General features: G+C 33.8%; 2 protein-coding genes across 2 annotated transcripts; one reads left to right on the top strand and one right to left on the bottom strand.

The window, feature by feature from the left end:
* Positions 1-8,152: 8,152 nt before the first annotated feature.
* LOC143635194 (histidine kinase 5-like) lies at positions 8,153-12,041 on the top strand. Its single transcript, XM_077103078.1, has 9 exons — positions 8,153-9,043; positions 9,122-9,349; positions 9,511-9,604; positions 9,675-9,881; positions 9,963-10,093; positions 10,210-10,259; positions 10,387-10,557; positions 10,639-10,738; positions 10,804-12,041. The coding sequence occupies exons 1-9, from the start codon at positions 8,276-8,278 to the stop codon at positions 11,539-11,541; spliced, it is 2,487 nt and encodes an 828-aa protein (XP_076959193.1). The 5' UTR covers positions 8,153-8,275; the 3' UTR covers positions 11,542-12,041.
* A 731-nt stretch (positions 12,042-12,772) lies between these two features.
* LOC143635250 (exocyst complex component EXO70A1-like) lies at positions 12,773-15,702 on the bottom strand. The gene has a single exon (XM_077103128.1). It carries the CDS (start codon positions 15,227-15,229, stop codon positions 13,190-13,192), a length of 2,040 nt encoding a protein of 679 aa, XP_076959243.1. The 5' UTR covers positions 15,230-15,702; the 3' UTR covers positions 12,773-13,189.
* Between the last annotated feature and the right edge of the window lie 4,036 nt (positions 15,703-19,738).

Below are 19,738 nucleotides of genomic sequence, written 5' to 3'. Positions count from 1 at the left end.
AGTAGGGTTTAAAAAAAGATAATAAATAACAGGGCTCTTGTAGAGCTCAAACTTTGGACCATTCATAGGGAAAACAAAGGACTTTTCACTAGACCACATCAATATTATTGACAATGGGTTCCAAGTGTTAATTCTTATGGGTTTCTTAAAAAAAATTTATATACCGCTTCTAGAAAATTCTTAAAAAACATGGTGTCCCGGGATCCCGATGGCGCCTATGTGGGTCCGCCCCTGACTATAATAAAACTACGTTTTCATGTATCAAAGTTTTAATTTTCTGTTATTGGTATGTATGACATGTACAAATATATATGGCCTATCATGTTTTTTTTTCTTTTACATCAAGTAGCTTTACTTATTCGATACACACCTTCACCGTCACCATGACCACCTTTACAACACGATGATAAACACTCCCCAAACACCCCGATTACCACCTCTGGCCAACAAAAGATGAAACACACTCAAACCAAAACATAATTAATGAAACCCGTCACCACATCCGACACCATAATAGTCAAACACCCAACCCTGAGGAATACGGCCGTCCATAAGAGAGGGGCGATCGCTACTGGCTACTTGCCATTAGAAACGATGACGTGGTGATTAGTTTGTCTTGTTAACGTCTTATATGATAACTTATGCAATGTCATCAATCAAACCTCTACTAAAGTAAGTTTTGAAAGTTTAATACATCAAAATATAAGTTTGTTCAATCAATATTCGTAGCATGACTGACATTAAAACATCTATAAAAATCCTTAACATGTGTGATTTCTAATCTAATGCTTAGCTATATTTTTTCATAAATACCGGGTAAGGATCCTAAGAGAATCCTTTGAAAATTGAGAACTTTCAGAACAATTTTAAGTAAAAAAAAAACCTCTAAAGAAAAATATTTAAAAAAATCATAAAACAAAAAATAACAAAAATTTTAAAAAAGTAAAAAAACCAAAATTCTTATACGTTCCGGTTTCATAAAAAAAACTTCGTATTATACACATGTGTATAATTTCATTTAATCTCTAGTTACGTAATGTACACATATGTACATTATCATATACCTTAATTTGTACATATGTGTATAAATATATATATATATATACTATATATAATGCATCACTCATGGGCAAATTAAGACACCTACATTTTAAGTAATTCACAACTTGTAAAGCTTAAGGTACACCTTCTATAGCATGTAAGATAGGAACAAACTTGTCCATTTGAAAATATACATGAAAAAAGTTACAACATTACCCCCTCATCACTCAACTTTAGTAGATTTAAAAAATTATTACAACTTTGAACCTTCATCTTTACCTATGTATTCTTTTTTATTTTAATTGTAACCAACTTCCCACCAATGATTTTCCAACGGCCGTAACTTTTTCATACGTTAATATATTTTTTTTAAAATTACACCATAAAAACGAGCATTTTATTGTCTTTAATTTGGGTATGGTATTACTATAGTTTTTTTCAATTAAAAAAAATTAACTTGTTACATATAGATGTTTACAATTCAGTTTTAACGGTTTCTAAGTTAAATAGTGAGCTAAACCGTTGGTTTGATTTTTTTTCATTGAAAACGAAAATTAAAGCGTCGAAAATTTAAACTGAATCGTTACTAATGGTTTGGTTTCACGCATTGAGTTTCAATTATAAGTTTACGGTCCAGTCCGGTTTTATATGGCCTATTTTTTGTATAAACCGTAAACCGAACTGTTTCTATGGTTTGAACATTCAGAAACCATCTAATCAAAAGTGGCTATTGGTTTAAACGTTTTCAAGATTTCAAACGAACTTTGAACATCCGTAATTGTGACATGATTACTAGGATTTTGGTTTCCCGCAGCATCGCGCGGGCACCCGTCTAGTATATATATATATATATATAATTTAAAAAATAAGTATTATACATATGTGTATAATTTTGTTAAACTGATATTTTTTTTCAATTTTTTTGTTTTTTTTATAAAACCGGGATGAAAAATAAAAACTTTTGGTTTTTTTACTCTTTTAATTTTCGAGTTTTTTTTTGTTTTATAATTTTTTTTTGTTAAAATGGGTGTTTTTTGTGGTTTAAAATAGTTCTCAAAGTTCTCAATTTCAAAATAGTTCTCACATGATCCTAATACTAATCCTATATATATTATATATAGGTTAGTTTTCAAGGGTTTTTTCAAGTTCTTAAATAATTTAACAGTTCTGTAATGATAGTTATCATATATATATATATAAAGAAAATACAGAATAACAACTGAAAAGGCCTCACTTAATACTATTATATTAATTTGAAACATTAATGAAAAGAAATTTTATTTATATAAATAGAAAAGGATAATATATTTATGTCCAGCTTTACTCTTGTTAATCTTGTCATGTTGCACTTAACTATGGTCGCTGCTTTTTTTTATCAATGAAACAAAATATTTTATTTCTAAACTTTTATTTAAATAATGTCAATTATTTGGAAATCCTAAAAGAAAATAAAAACTAACATACCTACCAACCAATCACACATATATGGTATGCCGTTACCAGTTAACAAATAATAATGTCTTCATGTATCTTTTGCTATTTAAAAATTAAGAAGTACAGTAACTTTGCTTGCATATTTCTTTTACAGCAAGTGTATACTGAGTCAATGAATTCTATACTAAGATATAGACATATAGTCATCGTTATATTCTTTTTCACTAACATGTTTTTTGATACATATTTTACCAAGTCATGAAGTTATCCAAAATGTATATCCAAATTGGTGAAGAAGTCTGTGAAGTCCCCTGCGGAAGTCTCAGTGGCGTCTGGTTGCGAGACCATGAGAACCAACCCGATATGATCTCCCAGCTTGACATACAAAATGTAGTAAATATGAGTACTCTAAGATAAAAACTTTACTCATAAATATGTAAAAGTAGTTATAAATAGAATAATTAGATAAATAATAAGAAGGCGAGTTCAAAGATCGAACTTAAAATAGCTACATACGAACCGAGATCAAACTTAGACAACAATGATATTGGTTCATTTTCATCCCTAGACAAAATGACCATGTAACCAAACTATACGCTTATCTTGCTGGATCTATTATTATTTTAACCGTGATTAATGAGCTTTGGTTTAGAAGTGAGGTAAGTAGCACATGACGATGTTGTAACTTGCGCTGGACAGGAGGTACGTGTCAATTAATAGACGGTTGAACAGAATAAAAAAGTGCTCAAAAGGAGTCGACTCCACGTTCTACCTGTAAATGCTACAGATTTTAAAACAAAAATATGATTCCTGCATAACCAATTTTAGTTTGTTTCTATAATGGCATGTGATTCAAATGAAATATTTTTTATTTCATACACTGCTTCCATGTACCAATATGATTATCTTTTGCTTCTCAGCTTTTGTGTTCACTTGGTATATTTAGATACTAGTTTGAGGCCCGTGTATTATTCGGGTAATTGTTGAAAATTTTGCACTTTAACCTTTAAGTGAAATATAGTTAACAACATGATCATATATTTTATGCTGTTACAATTTACATTAAAATTACAAAAATTATATAACTAAGATTACACAAACATGTTACAAATAAGTAAAACAGTCTTTGTACACTACATTTGTGATTGTATTGGTTGGGATACATTGTTTATCACAAATCAATCCTTTAGTCTATGTCTGCTTGTAACTCTTGATAAGGTAACATATAGGTATGTTTATACTCCTGATATAGCCACGTATAATTATCCGTGTGATAAATAAGATTTTTCTACTGCATACCAACCCTAAATAAATGATAATAAAACTAACAAAAAAAAATTCATACACGCAAAATATCATACCTATTAATCAATTAATATATACAATGTCATTTGAGATCATGTACTCATGTTTATCCCAAAAACATGATTATTCAATAAAACATATTACCTGAACTTTGATGATATAGTCATCCTTATAATTTTTAGAATCTGAAATTGATTGATCATGATAAATTCGGTGTCATTAATATTCTGTGTATGACAAATTATTACTTGATTTTATATATTACAATTAACAATTGTATAATCAAGCCACATATAAAACCGGAAATTAAAATATAACAAAATGACTTTTTTCATTTCATATTAATGGAAAATAACAATGACATACTAACATTAGAGCCATGTTTAAATAAAAGTGATTATTCTGAGTTAGTAGAATAATAGAAGATTTAAATTTGTATACAGTAAAGGTAGTGATTGTTATTTATAAAAGTTGAAAGTATTTGATAAGAAATGTTTAGATTTTTAATATTAATACCCTGTTATTTGTTAATATTATGGAAGTTGTTGGAATATTTAATTAATCGATATATATATATATATATATATATATATAAACTTATAGAAAAAAATACAAAAATTTCGGATTTGTAGGAAGTATGGTAAATGACTTTTAACCGAATTAACTATTTTTTTAAAAAAAATTAACATAAAAATATATGTTCAGGAGCATTTTGATCTGAATTATAAAAAAAATATTGAAAACTAAATATTGATTTTTTTATTGTGAAAACCCTTTATACTACACAATAAAATCATATAAATAAATGACATATACTTTATATAGTAAATCGGTATACATATAGATTATAAATATATAATTCAACTTCAATAATATAATGCTAAACACCAAGATATATAATAGGTATTCTCTATGTTTGCAATATTTATACAACACGTTTGGAGAATATTAAGAAAATACATATTTTCCCGTGTTCAAATGTATATGAGAAGATTTTAAATCCAAATTTGAAACCAAGCTTATATAAAAAAATTATGCACTGTTGCTCGAATCCCAGTTTAAAAAACAAATTTTAGTTTACCATACAAATCCAAATTTTTCGACAATAATGCACCTTTATTTGCTTTAATTTGCAATTATTTGTGACTTTAAAATTATATTCTAACAAACCTGTAACGATAAATTGATGAAACAATAGCGAGTCCAGTAGCGGCTTCAGCAGTTGCAATAGCTATAACAAAAATAGAAAAAATAGACCCTTTAGTTGACGACTATCAAAAAAATCAGAAAATGTTACAAAATTGAGATTAACCTCATTTAATATAAGTTCAAGACACATAAGAGCCCTAACCATATTTCGACTTGTAATCAATCCATATAGACCAATAGAAAATAAATAAGCACTCAAAAAAAGTACATGATCCAATTTTAATATTTCCTTATTTTTTTATTTCACCGTTAATGTTAACGAATGAATTGATTAGGATTTACATATAACAAAACAAACTTGAATTCATATATTGACATGGCTTAAAAGATAAGGACCATATATTGAAATAAGTGAAAAAAATATGGGGAGGGCTATGAGGATGACAAGTGGCAAAAATATGTAGTCTTTTATTAGAATAGATAGATAGATTGTAGATTTAGTCAATTTAAAATTGAATATAATTAACATCTTGATTTATAAATCATATCACAACTATATATATTTTATTAGACAATCTATATACATATATAATATTATAGATTATGGCGGCAAATCATAACACGACAAAATGTAACCCGTTTAATAAAATGGTTAACCTCTTGAAATTTGTGGATTAAGTTACGCTAAAAGAATTTAAACATTATATAAAAAAGAAGTAAGTAAATAAATAAATTATTTGTATGTATTGCATAGGTTATTTGCATATGGATGTTGTGTGTTTATTACAGAACAGTTTGAGGAGAAGTGAAAATGGTTAGATGGGAAATTAAAAATAAATTATAGTTTAATCATCAATCCACATGCTCTTCTAGATATAAGCAATATTAGATGAGCTGTTGTAAATTATTTATTACTATAAAAATGATGATGTATATAAATTAGTATATATCCTATAATAGCAAGACTCGATGCAATGGGAAACAATTTATAAAATAGAGGATACAGACTTCAGAGGATTAAAGGTTACAAACCATTCTATCCATCAAACGACTCGTAGTCTAATGGTATCGAGGATTTAAAGGAGTGTGATTTTCAAATAACAAGGATTCAAGTCTTATTACAAATCATGTATATTTATGAATAACAAATAAATGTGTATATAAAAAGTTTGACATGATCACATACAAGGGTACTCTTAATTCCTACTTCAAACGGGACAAAATAATTGAATTTTAATTATCATGTCTAACTCATTTAATAAACAGATCATGTATGTACGGGTTGACCTACTTAATTAATTCGAATCATGTCAATTGTTCTAATTTACATAGTTAACAAGTTAAGAGGCTTTAATATATTAAAATCAAAATTATTGCACCTCTTCAAAAAAAATTAAAAGATAAATTGAATTTTGATAACTCAAACTATCTCTTTTAATCCTTATTCTCGTTATGACACTCATAACTTTCAACTTCGTCGTAAAACACAATCACAATAACATAATCAAATGAAAAAGTAACTTGGTGTCCCCTAATGAATAACAACCGTATTTTTGTTCATTCATAATGTTATAACTAGTTTTGAAACAACATAAACAAAAGCTAGGAGCAAAAGGAGTATATATTAGTTTTAGTAAGAATGTCCTTGACAAACAAAATGAATATTAGGAGTATCATTGGCTACATTGACTATATAAATTATTTCAGTCAATCAATCACAGTTTGGATCACTAAAATTTAATTATCTTCTTTTTTTTTTTGGTTACTAACTTGTTTATGTCCCCATCCTAAAATACAACACTTAACAAATCTCTGGTTGAAATCTTTTTCTTGGAATATAATCACTCCAACAAAATTCCCATCTTAGGAATCTTTTTCCCCTATATATATTATTAAGTATTTTATTACAATCAATAAAAAAAACTAATGAGCATAAGAAGCCAGACATTTGTCAGGAACACATTTATGTGTTGTAAAATTATATATATATATATATATAATTTGCTGTTCAATGCATATAGCCTTTTGAGCTTCTCTTCTTCACATGCTTCATCTCTCCATTCTCTATGCACCATTGATTGAACTTATTTGTTTATTCATTGACTCATGCATCCATCATCACTTTACAGATCTACACACCAACCAATATGCATGATTGATTTGCAAGCTCAGATTGCCACCATTTTGTTGTTAACAAGCCAGTAATAATATTTACAAATTATTGAATATTGTTAACTTGTTAATTTCAACTGAAACAAATTGTTGTGTTTTGATCATATGTTCTAAAGTTTTGTGGCTGTTTTTGCATAGCAATCAACAGTATTGATTTCTCAGGTTTCTTTCTTGGAATACCCGCCATTTATTATTTTTTTATATATACATATAAAGTTGGGTTTTGATCATTTGTGGTTGGATGTATATTTTGTGGGGTTTTTTTGCCATTTTTTTCAAAGACTGAATAGCATTAAGTTCTCCAGTTTCTTGATTTGGGCCCCACTATGAAACTGATTTGGTTGTATAAATTTTGGCAATTAATTATTTTTTTTAATGATGTTGGGAGTTTCAAGTTTCAATCTTTACTTGAAAATTTTTGATGGTTTTGTTCATTTTTTGCAGATTTCTGAGCTTTCTTGATTCTCCATTTGAATCAGTTCATGTTCTTCTTCAAACACAGTAGATCAAATTGACCGGTAAGTGATTGACTTGATGAAACAAGTTGTCCTTTTTGATTACATTAATCGTTTGCATATTATTGTATATATGATGATTATTGCTTGAAAGTTGAAACAGTTATTTGTTGTATACTATATGGGAAGTGTGCAATATATTCTTGTTATCAGTATTTCCTTTAAAAAAATTGAATTTTTATTGTTTTATGACTATAATCTTTGGAATTTAATTTATTTTGGATAATATGAATTTGAATGACCCAGTTAACTTAGTTATCAAGTTGAAGTCTCTATTAATGGTTAATTTAGAAGTCAAAGGTAGATCTTAATTTGACATTTGAAGTGTCAAGCAAGGTACTTTTAAACGTCTAAATTGACGAAAACGGCATTGTGTAAACTAAAAAGTTTGATAGGTACTATTAAGTATTTAATATGGGGTATGATGTTGAAAAAAAATGTAGTTAAGAGATATGAACATATGGTAATTATTCGAATTTAAAAACTTACTACAGTTTAACAGTCAAAATTAACCTTTTCTTTAGTAACTTTCTGATCATTTCAATGCAGAATCAAACGATAAATGTTGTTCACATAATCTGAAACCAACAAATTTCACTACAAAAACGTATCTAAACATCGATATATGATCATCCAACTATTCTGAACCCGAGTTCAAAATGGAAGACGACAATGCCGAAGACATGGAGGTCGAAATCTTGTCTTCAATGTGGCCCGAAGACATCGATGCAGCTGGAAACAAGTTCAATGTGGAAGGACCGGGTGTTGATCAAGACTTATTAGAAGATTTGACTTTAACTGAAGAACCGAGCATAGCTGACTTCAAACGACTAGTTGAGCTCACAAACTATAGTGAAAAGGGGTCTTCTCAATTATCCTACCTCGTAAAAAACTGGGAATGGAAACAAGAAAACGCGGTGAGACTTTTGAGAGAAGAACTCGAGACTTTAAGGAAACAACAACATGGATTTGAGCTCAAGAAGTTAGAGATTTTAGAAGAACATAAGTTTGAAAACGATTGTTATGCTGACGTTAAACGCCCGGTTTCTATACTTGATGAAGTTTGTGAAATCTTTCAAGATGTTCCCAAGAGGAAAACTGGTGTTATTGTTCAAGATGAGAGGTTTGAAATAGAGGATGAATATGATACAAATACGGTTAAGTATTGGAAACAACGCGCATTGCATATGGAGAAACTATTGAACGCGAGTGTCCAACGGGAGCGTATACTTTTGGAAAAGTTGGAAGAAAGTCTTGAAAAGCTCGAGAAGCAATCTTCACCTGTTGAAGAGCTTTCGCAAATCTTGAAACGAGCTGATAATTACTTGCATTTTGTTCTTCAAAATGCTCCCGTTGTCATTGGCCATCAAGATAAAGAGTTGAGATACCGGTTCATTTATAATCATTTTCCAAGCTTGAGAGAAGAGGTAAATAAATAAAAATGTAATATGCTATAATGATCACACCAAATGATAATATTGATGAAAGTTTAATACTTGTTTTAGGATATTATTGGGAAAACAGACGTCGAGATATTCAAAGGTGGCGGTGTTAAGGAATCTCAAGATTTTAAAAGGGAAGTTCTTGAAAAAGGAGTACCGGGAAAGAGGGAAATTACATTTGAAACCGAGTTATTTGGGGCCAAGATGTTCTTGATATATGTCGAGCCCGTTTTCAGCAAAGCAGGCGAGACGATTGGTGTGAGTTATATGGGAATGGAAATAACAGACCAGGTAAGACTCATTGTCATCTATACATCAACTTAAAAAAAAAAAAAAAATCCTACCCAACTCGTTTTGGACCGAACTTAAACCCAGTCCGTTATGCAATCTATGATCATTAATGTGTATGTTTTCAAAGTTTCTACTTTTCAAACTTTTGGGAAATCATGTAGGTGAGAAGAAGAGAAAAGATGGCAAAGCTTCGAGAGGAAATAGCCGTGCAAAAGGCCCAGGAAACCGAGCTTAACAAAACTATTCATATAACAGGTTTAGTGCCTTATTTTTTGCTTTCATCATTTATTATTATTGCTTACTGATTTATGCAATTTAAATGTAGAGGAAACAATGAGAGCGAAACAAATGTTAGCAACCATGTCACACGAGATAAGATCTCCTTTATCTGGGATCATTAGCATGGTGGAAATATTGTCGACTACAAAGGTTGATAAAGATCAAAAACAACTCTTGAATGTCATGTTATCTTCGGGTGATTTAGTCTTACAACTTATAAATGACATTCTCGACTTCTCTAAAGTTGAATCAGGTTGACTTTCTATCCTTTCTTGTATCATTTTCAGTTGACCATTATGTTACATTTGCCTTAATGTTTAATGGTTTTTTAAAGGTGTTATGAAGCTTGAAGCTACAAAATTTAGACTGCGAGAGGTGATCAAGCATGTACTCCAAACCGCTGCAGCGTCACTGAAAAAGATGCTAATATTGGAAGGGCACGTGGCGGATGATGTCCCCATTGAGGTGAGATATATATTTTTCATATTTACCTAAACTAGTATTCCTTTTATCCTATGAAAAATGTGTCGGTCTACCCGGTCCGTTTCAACATGTACATTAACAGCGTAACAAATTTGCAGGTTATTGGTGATGTTCTTCGAATTCGACAAATCCTCACCAACTTGATCAGGTAGATTCATTTAGTCATACTACTTTTTCAAAGCATACAATCTGGCCCGACCCGTTTTGACCAGTAACCTGTTTTAATTGTTTTACCACTTAAATTCTTTTATTTATTTTTAAGTCGTTTCGTGCAGCAATGCCGTCAAATTCACCCACGAAGGGAAGATTAAGATAAAACTTTATCTAATAACGGACCCATGTCCCGAACATCAGAAAAAACATGAGAACAACGAACCGCAGTCACACGAAACAGTTGTGTGGATACGATGCGACGTTCAAGATACCGGGATTGGAATCCCAGGTACATTTCTACATTCTTAATCTTCCAAAAAAAACATTTTTCTGGTTTCTGACCCACATTTTTGTCGATGTAACTTGACGGAAACCGCATTACCGACCCTGTTTAAAAAATACATGCAAGCTGGCGCTGATACAGCTCGTAAATATGGCGGGACCGGATTAGGCTTAGCCATATGCAAACAACTGGTAATGTTTTTTAAAACATTCTTTTTGGAAACAACATGTTTCTTAAACAAGGTTTCTGTCAACAGGTTGAACTCATGGGTGGACGACTCACAGTTACTAGTAAAGTAAATCATGGATCTACATTCACTTTTGTCCTACCGCACAAAGTTCCACAAGCGTGTGACAGCTCAGATGAAACTGATGAATTCGAAGACGGACATGACAATGGTTCCATGGAAGAAGATGATGAGGATGTAAACTGCGGGTTTTTCCAGTTCAAGACACGGACTTTAGGCTCTCTTTTTACTTCTAACGGGTCCGACCCAACACATGACAAAGTAGACAGAATCAGTGTTCTAGAGAATAATAATAATAATAATAATAATAACAACAACAACATGAGTGTCGATCAAGACCGTCCATTTCACGATCCATGTATCCAGAAAAACCGTCCCTCTGTAATGAGGGTGGACTCTAATCAAACTACTAGCAAATCATCGGTAAGGCATAAAATACTTCTTGTTGAAGATTATGTTGTGAATGTGATGGTGGCAAAGCGGATGATGAGGCAGTTGAATCAAGATATGGATGTTGTGAATAACGGGGTTGAAGCCTTGCGTGCGATTCAACGTTATGATTACTCAATCATTCTTATGGTAACTATTATTAGTGTTCTTATTATTAAGTCACCATCAATGTACACATATGTTTACAAATGTTATGGTTTTTATGGTGTAGGATGTATGCATGCCTGTTATGGATGGTCTTCAAGCTACACGCTTGATCCGGTCATACAAATGGCAACTGGGATGAAGCACGCTTAGCCGGAGTTGACTTTCCGGAACAAATATTAAAGCAGTCCAGAAAGAGAATTCCTATAATTGCTGTAAGTAGATGGAACTGTTTGAAGGTTATTTTGGTCATTTTTATTGTTTTAACTCGGGTTAAAAACTTGATGGTCTTGTAGATGACTGCAAATGCAATGTCTGAAAGTGCAGAAGAATGCTATGCCAACGGTATGGATTCGTTCATAACAAAGCCGGTTACGCTTCAGAATTTAAACCAATGTCTTGAAAAGTATTTGCCTTCATAAGGCACCTTGTGAATATATATGTGAAGTTTGTATAGCAAGTGAATACGAGTTATTTAGGGAATTTTTTAATTGTTTTTTTCCTGATTCGGGTTAAGTTTTGTCCTCAAAATTCGGGTTTTAGATGGGTTGAATGGACATATATTGAGTTAGACATTGACAAAAGAAAGTTACTATGTGGTTTGGAATTGTAACTATCAAGTAGTGACTATGAAATAAACTGTTTCTGAAATAAGTAATATCTGTTATGATCTGCCAATGACAGACATGGTACTGATAGTAGATATGGAGTTAGACCTGTTTTATTCCATTATTTTTTAAACAAAGAATTTCAAATTTTGTTCCTTAAACATACATTGACAATTTATGAACTAAGTTTAAAATGTTTACTTTCAATCGTTGTCCTTTATATGACAAAGTGTCTCGCTTTTAGTCCTTTGTTAAACATGAATAACTTTTTTATACTTTAATTTTCAAAACAAGTTATCATAAAATACAAAAAAAAAAATCTTTAATTACAACATTGTGTTATTTTAATATAGTATTGCTATATTAGAAAAAAAAAAATTAAAGTGTCTTGGGCATGTATAACATTATAAAGAATTTTTGAACAGTTAGTAGCATATATTTGTACTCTGGAGGGTGCAAATGAACCAAGCTGCTTGCAAGCTACTCGAGCTTGGATCAATAAAAAGCTTAAAAAGAGCCGAGCTTTTTCGGGCTCGAGCTCGAGCTAAGCCCGGGCCTTAAATAAAGCATGTTCAGTTATTAACCCCGAGCTCAAGCCTTGTATGGAAAGCTTGTTTAGGTTTGTCAAGCCTTATGTGTTTTTAGATTTTAGAAAAAGAGCTCGAAACAAGTTAAGCTCAAAACCCAACCCATCAACCTACACAGCATTTTTTAACATATTATACGTTATGGAGATGGGCTTGTACCCAACACAAACCTTATTCACAAAAAAGTTCAAATCTTCAATGAACCATCAACTCATCAAGCAGCATAAAAAGCACACATCTACTTGAAAATTCAAAAATATTGATAAAATTATGGAGCCACAGTTCCTGGATGCATTTATACCAAACCAATTGTACACAACAACACTAAATTTAACAATATTCCTTGCTGCTAACCTAAAAAAAACAGAACCAATAATTATGCATTCTAAGGAACAAAGATACCAAGACTCATTAACTTCAGCTGTCTACCAACCTGAAATATATAATATCATTAATCCAATCCACCATGCCAGGTTTAGCAAGCAACTCCAATAAACCAAAAACTCCCATTTCATAAACCAACTTCAGAAACTTGATTCTTCCTTTACACTCTTGAGTTCCTCAATATGTACAAAGGAACCGTTCTCGGCTGATGACGAAATGATGTCACGCTGATGCAATCGTAGGCGTTGGAGAAGCAGATAACTGTTCTTCAACACCGTTACTGAACTTACCACTCTGTTGTCGGACTTTAAAACTACCATGTCTCACGGGCCTCGGCACATAAAGAGAATTTAACATTTTTTCAAGAGATTGAGCGGTGAACTTTGCATACTTGCTAGCACTAGAATCTTGTTCGACAAGTGGCCCGTAATTCTGCATATAGCTTCGGTAAACAGGCACAATTGCTTGAATAATAAGATGGCATGTCTTTTCTCTCAACTCTTTATCCAAAAGAACCCAAGTTGAGTTCTTTTTGTAAATCTCATCAAAGGCTTCATTAAAAGCTTTAAGTCTCTTTTTCACGAGATCCCGTGCAGTGGCTCGCCCTCCTGAGAACAAAATCAAACCTTCCCGGCTTAAATGAGACGGAAGTTTTGACCAACTTTCTCTTAAAAAGAGAGCCGAAAAATATTCTACATAATCTTGGTGACCTTTTAACCATTGATCACCTAATAAAGCTCCAATCTTTGTACCTTTAAGATGCTTATAAAGATGCCAGTGATTATTCATCAAGAAAACATACGAAAGAATTTGATCATTATAAACTTTTGACCAAGTTTCAAGATTCAATTCAATGGCTCGGATGAGGTTAAGAAGCTCATCATGAAGAAGACTTTCTTGAAACTTTTCATGTTTCCAACTTCGTTCAATGGCTAAAACTTGGTTCAAGATTGGCTTATAGTTGCTTCCCATAAGCCGATTAGAGTAATCAGTTATAAAACTCACAAGTCTCGGTACACCGCCATCTGGTGGTGGCGGTGCTTGTCTTTGCAACTCCACTTGAAGCAGAAGCTCCCAGAAAATCTCGGATGCGCCTTCGATCACCCGTTTGATAAGATCCCGTGTGAGATTTTGAATCTCAGCACATGCGGCCCCACCAAAAAGACGGTTAAAATCCAATCTTAAACGATTTAAAGATGCAAAAATGTCTAGTAACTTCAATAATTTAATCGGATCCTTCTTACTCTCGGTGACCGTTTTCCCAAACTGCAAAAACGCAAGCATTCCCGCTTGTGCTGCTATATTTGCAAAACAACCCCTCCATACATCCAACCCTAGTTTCTCAAAAACATCATTACAAAGCTTATATTCAGCCTCAAACAAATGCTTAACTGCAAACTCTAAATGCTTACTCCAATTCGCTATGTAACCTTCAATATTCTGCACATTATTAAACTCCGAAACCGAAATCTCCAAATAATCCAAGTTCAACACGCGTAAGCTCGCTCTAACGATCGAGCTACGCACATCAACATAAATAGATTTGCAGTTTTCTAGCCGGTTGTTTGCAATCAAGCCCCCGAGAATCTCTTGCAACTTTTTAATAACAGGAACGGGTAACGGAGACGGTGAAATTACAGCCGGTTCATCTTTCAAAGGAGATGATGCCATAGGTAACGGGATACTATTATCAGTCAACAGGCGGCGGAACTCGCCTTCTAACCTATCTAACGCCGCCACTAAAAGCCCACCATCAAGCCTACCCTTTTCTTCATTCTGCAACTCCTTTAAATAATCTAGTGCCTTTTTCAAACTAGAAGTATATCTTTCATCCGCCACATTATTATCCTGCAAATACTCGACAATATCATCCAACCACTCAATAGCCATCCCACAATTATCCGACAAAAACTGCAACGCCTCCTGTAAATTATCCAACACCTTAAGATACCCCGAAAGATCCGACTGCGGGTCCGACAACGACTTCTCCAACCCGTGAATCGCATCAAACACCTTCAACACCGCCGCAGCCGGCACAACCGCTTTATTAATATGCCCACCGACCGCATCAAGCGCGTCACGTTGCGCCCGAATCGGACGAACCGCAGCTTCTAAACACGGCAACCTCTGATTAATCTCATCTAACCTCGGCCCGGCTTTTTGTAAACTTAGCCCTAAATCTTTCGACTTTTTGAAATTAACCTTCAATAACTTCCTTGCAGACACCAAATTCATAATACCCTCTTCACCTACCGACTCCATATTATCCAATTTCACAAACCCTAGACCCAAATTACCCAAATTAAACTACCTGACCAGATCTAGGGCACAATCGATTAACTTCTAGAGACACGAATCAGTTCCAATTGAGGGAATAACACATCAAAATCGAAACTTGAAGATCACAAAGCCTAGAATTGAAAAATGAGATTTGAAATTGAGAGGTGGGTGAAAGAGGAGCTTACGATTGGATGACAATTGATGTGATTTGTGAAGTATGAAGGTTCAATTGAGTGTTTATAGCGTGAAAGTGTGAGTAATTGGAATTGGAATTGAAGAAATTGGGGGAAAATAAGAAAACCCTAAAAGGAGAGAGATACAATACAAATACAGTGAGGACTGACTGAACACACGGTTTTGTGGCTTTTTGAGACTACTTTTTATCTCTTTTTGCCTGTTTGAGGCATAAATTCATGTTTAAAGCTTTTATATTTTGCTTTCAAAAAAATTTTTGGTGCAACTACGATTGTGGGAAATGAGACTCGTGGTTGGTTACGGTACGTTTTTGTTTTAAGTGTGATATGAAAATAGACGGGTTGTATACCAACTATAATATATATTATGTATAGTTTATCAGGTTCTCATAGTTTTTAATATAAAATTGCATCTGAAAAAACATGAAAAAAAACTATAAAAAATTGACTGTATGTCTTCTTGAATTCTACGTTCTATTTTACATGTAGAATTGATATTGGAGTGGGTGATTATCAAATGCTTGAATACTGAAAATTACAACTTTACCCGAGAAAACTAAACGGTGAACGATATGAGAAACCAAGGGTTTGTGAAGGTGTTACAAAATAGTGATGCATTTTAGTCTAAGGGTCGGGACAAGAGGAGGGTGCGGGCCTCGACGGTTGTTTAGTGTCTGATTTCAATATACTCAATCGGATTATCGATACACCTACTGGATTTCTAAGGCCCCATTAATCATTTACGTACATTAATTGGATGCTAGCAGAATTTCATGATTTCTTAGCTTTGTCTTGATTATTGTTATTATAACTATCGTCGCTCTTTGAAAAATATTATATATTTTATAGTACTCGTATAAGGCATCCAAAATGTCAAAGGCATACCATACCATATCTAATCTTCATGCATATGTGCTCTACCACCATCTCCCCTTTTAAAAAATACTCAAAAACTATTTAAACATTGAATAGTAGTGCATTTTAGTGTTATTGGATCCAAAGTGCTTTAGGAAAAAACCAATTTAACATAAAGAATATTCTTCAGAAAACTGACTTTATGGTTGAATATTTGAAAGAAGAAAAAACCTTACATGTGGTCTTAATTATTTTATGCACCTCCTTCGAGATGAAGAAAGCAAATAATAAAAAATGCTATAATGCTATGGATTTATATTGTGGTATTTTAATATTATTCATACATTTTCAAATATAAAACTAAGTATGTATTAAAAATCAATGTCGGCGGGGTGGTGATGGTTTTAATATGATAAGGCTGTGGGGGTGTGGGGGGCGCGAGAGGGGGCGCGAGTGGGGGCGCCAGCCAATAATATTGTGACGTGTGGCAGAGAGAGAAACTTGATAAGATGGGTGTTGGTAGTGGTGCTCGCGCCCGGGGGCATGGTGTGGAGGGGCGCGAGAGGGGGCGCGAGCGGTTTTTTTTTTTATTTTTTTATAAATGTATTAAAAAAACGTATTATTAAAAAAACTCATAAATTAATTAAAAAACACACATTAATTAAAAAAACACATTAATATCTAAAAAAAAAATTAAAGTACTAAAAAAAACATTGTTCTTATTCTTCGGCTTGGTCTTCTTCGATCAACCTCTTCCGGATACGTTCCTTTTGTTTTTCCATCAGCATTTGGTCGACCGGATTTAGGTTACTGAAGTCTCTTGTAAGGAATTCCAAATCTCTCATTCTTTTTTTTTCCTTTTTGTCATTAGAGACCACCTCCATGGTTTTGTTGAATTTATTGAGGGATTCAACAAGATCGTTGATGTTTACGGCTTCCCCCTCAGCAGGTTTTTTGCCCCTGGCGTCCCTTCCCAATGGCCGCCTCCTCGGCGGTGAAGACGTTTCCTCCCCCGCAACGTTTAGGTCGAATCCAACCCGGCAATCCGACCCGGCGGAAGTGCTGTACGCTCCAGACGAACTAGTTTTGGTCCGTTTCGGCCGTACTTCCGCATCAACGTCCGGCGCCACCAGCTCAACCCACTTAGAACACCTTCTCAACCTCTCCCACACCTTTACATCGTCCCACGTCTTCACCGTCCCATACCTCCGCAGGCACTCCTGCTTCCACTCTTCGACGGTGAAATTATAAACCGCCAAATCGTCACTGCCACTTGGTCTCATACGACCGGCGTTCCTGTTGAACAGATTAGTAAACAAGCCGACAAATTTTCTGATTTCGGTCCACCGACCCGAAATCATATCGGCGTTCCGCTCTGTACTCCCAACGAGCGAATAGAACGTCTCCCTAACCTTTGTCCAAAAGACTTTGCTCTTTTGGTAGTCCGCTGCAAAATGCATAAATAAATTTGTATGTCATTTAACTTTTTTATTTAACTTTTTTATTAAAAATCATTTTTAAAAACGTTAAAACAATTACCGCAACGCCGATCCTCAGAAGTGACTATCCAAGCCCGACACAGGGCTTCCTTCTCATCCGATGACCACGGAGTGATTTTCCGTTTCGTCCTTCCGGTCGAAGCCGAACCCGACCCGTCCGTTGCAATTTGTTTTTTCCGGTGGACGCGTCTTCTTTGTCCCGCAGCTTCACCTTCTGGTTCTTGTGTCTCCGGAACTACAAAGTTAGGAGACGGTTGTATGTTGGATGGTTGAAAGCCGGATGGTTGTTGCGACCCCGAATAAAACATCGCTTGGTCCGGTGCCGACCATAAATCGTCGTAACTGTAATCTGAATCTAGGTTTGGGTACCAATTTCCAGCCATGTTTTTAAAAAAAGGTTTGGAAGATGGGGTGATTTTGGGTTTTGGGTGTGGTATGTGATATTGGTATGTGATATTGGTATGTGATATTGGTGTTGGTTTGGGTTTGATATATGTTTAATAGAGAGAAAATTGTATGTTTTATTTTGATGTTGGTATGTATTTGATATAGATATATATAGAGAAAAAAAATTTTTTTTTTTATTAACTAAAGAGCCAACGGCTCATTTTTACCACCTCCAACGTCTCTTTCCCATTTCCCAAAGTCCCTTTACGCCCATCAGCTCCCGCGAGACCCCTTGCGCCTGCCTCTTTTTCCGCGCTCGCGCCCCTCTCGCGCCTCGGTGGTGTGGTCCTCGCGCCCCGGGGCGCGACCGGCTACCCTCTTGCGCCCTTTCTAGCGCTCCACACCCCTCAGCCTAAGTCCAATACGCTATGGGCGCGGAAGGGGCTGCCTTGGGGCGCAAAAGGCCCAGCACACTGCCGAGGGGCGTGGTTCAGGGGGTGCCCAGCTTTACAGACCGACGCCTTTGTATCAAATGTGTGGGCCCTCACTCTTTCTCCCTCTCATACACACACATGACACACACACACACACACATATATATATAGGGGCATCCTTTGAATCATAGCGGGACGTTATCGCGAAGGGCTTTGAAGCCCTGTTTTCTACGTGGCAATGACGTGGCACCATCGAAAACAGCCTAAGGTTCTTATATGGTGCCACCAAAGTTCTATAAGATTATACAAAAAAACCCTTAAATTAAAGTTATACAAATAACCCATCAATTTTGACAAAGTTATACAAAAAATCTTGAACTTCCTTTTACTTAGAACTCAGAAGTCAAAACCAATACCGATCAAAACTCGCTGCAACACGCAATTAGATCGCAACTACTTTTACATCAAGTTCTAAATGTTTTACTTACCTTAAAAATTTATTGATATTAGGCGTTTAAAGATGTGAACATTCTTTCCAAAAGTTATTACATTTTTTTAAATAAATTACCTAAATGAAACATACGAATTCTAACTAGACAATCCATATCGCCCGTGTTTTTAAGTTGTGGGGCCGCATTTGGATGGGGTGCATGAAGTTGATGATCCATATCGCCCGGTATCCAATGGTATGTTCTTTGTGTTTTTTATGTTTGCTGTTTGGTCAATCTACTATTATAATAAACAAAAATGATAGTTCAACCACATATTCCCTAATTGGCCTAATATGTTGCCAAGTGGCACCCCTAACTTTTCATCTTTAATTCTTAATTATTTTATTAATATAAATCATTTAAAACCTTCCATAATGTATCCATTTATCTATATCACATCAAAACACCATAATACTAACATGATTTTTCCGGTTAAATTTATTTTTAACAAAAACAAATGTTCCTTAATGATATCCTTTTACAATACATGTTTTAAAAGTTTAATATAACATTCTATTGTTTTTTTTGCTAATTTAATGACTTATACAAAATAATAGTCTTAGTATTTTTATATTTAAAAATGAATGCTTTCAATTTTGTACTTGATCTTATTTTTAATTTAAACTATAAA

The sequence above is a fragment of the Bidens hawaiensis genome, unplaced genomic scaffold (assembly GCF_021521415.1).
Source record: "Bidens hawaiensis isolate Kalapana, Puna unplaced genomic scaffold, B.hawaiensis_p1.1 tig00007413_1, whole genome shotgun sequence".
Lineage (NCBI taxonomy): Eukaryota > Viridiplantae > Streptophyta > Magnoliopsida > Asterales > Asteraceae > Bidens > Bidens hawaiensis.
This window is presented reverse-complemented; position numbering and strand designations above follow the sequence as displayed.

Bases quoted from the DNA above. Each gene is read 5' to 3' on its own strand.
- LOC143635194 (XM_077103078.1), top strand. From the start codon at position 8,276: ATGGAAGACGACAATGCCGAAGACATGGAGGTCGAAATCTTGTCTTCA. The intron at 9,605-9,674 runs GTTTAGTGCCTT...ATTTAAATGTAG, and splicing joins CAAAACTATTCATATAACAG to AGGAAACAATGAGAGCGAAA. The intron at 10,260-10,386 runs GTAGATTCATTT...CGTTTCGTGCAG, and splicing joins ATCCTCACCAACTTGATCAG to CAATGCCGTCAAATTCACCC.
- LOC143635250 (XM_077103128.1), bottom strand. From the start codon at position 15,229: ATGGAGTCGGTAGGTGAAGAGGGTATTATGAATTTGGTGTCTGCAAGG.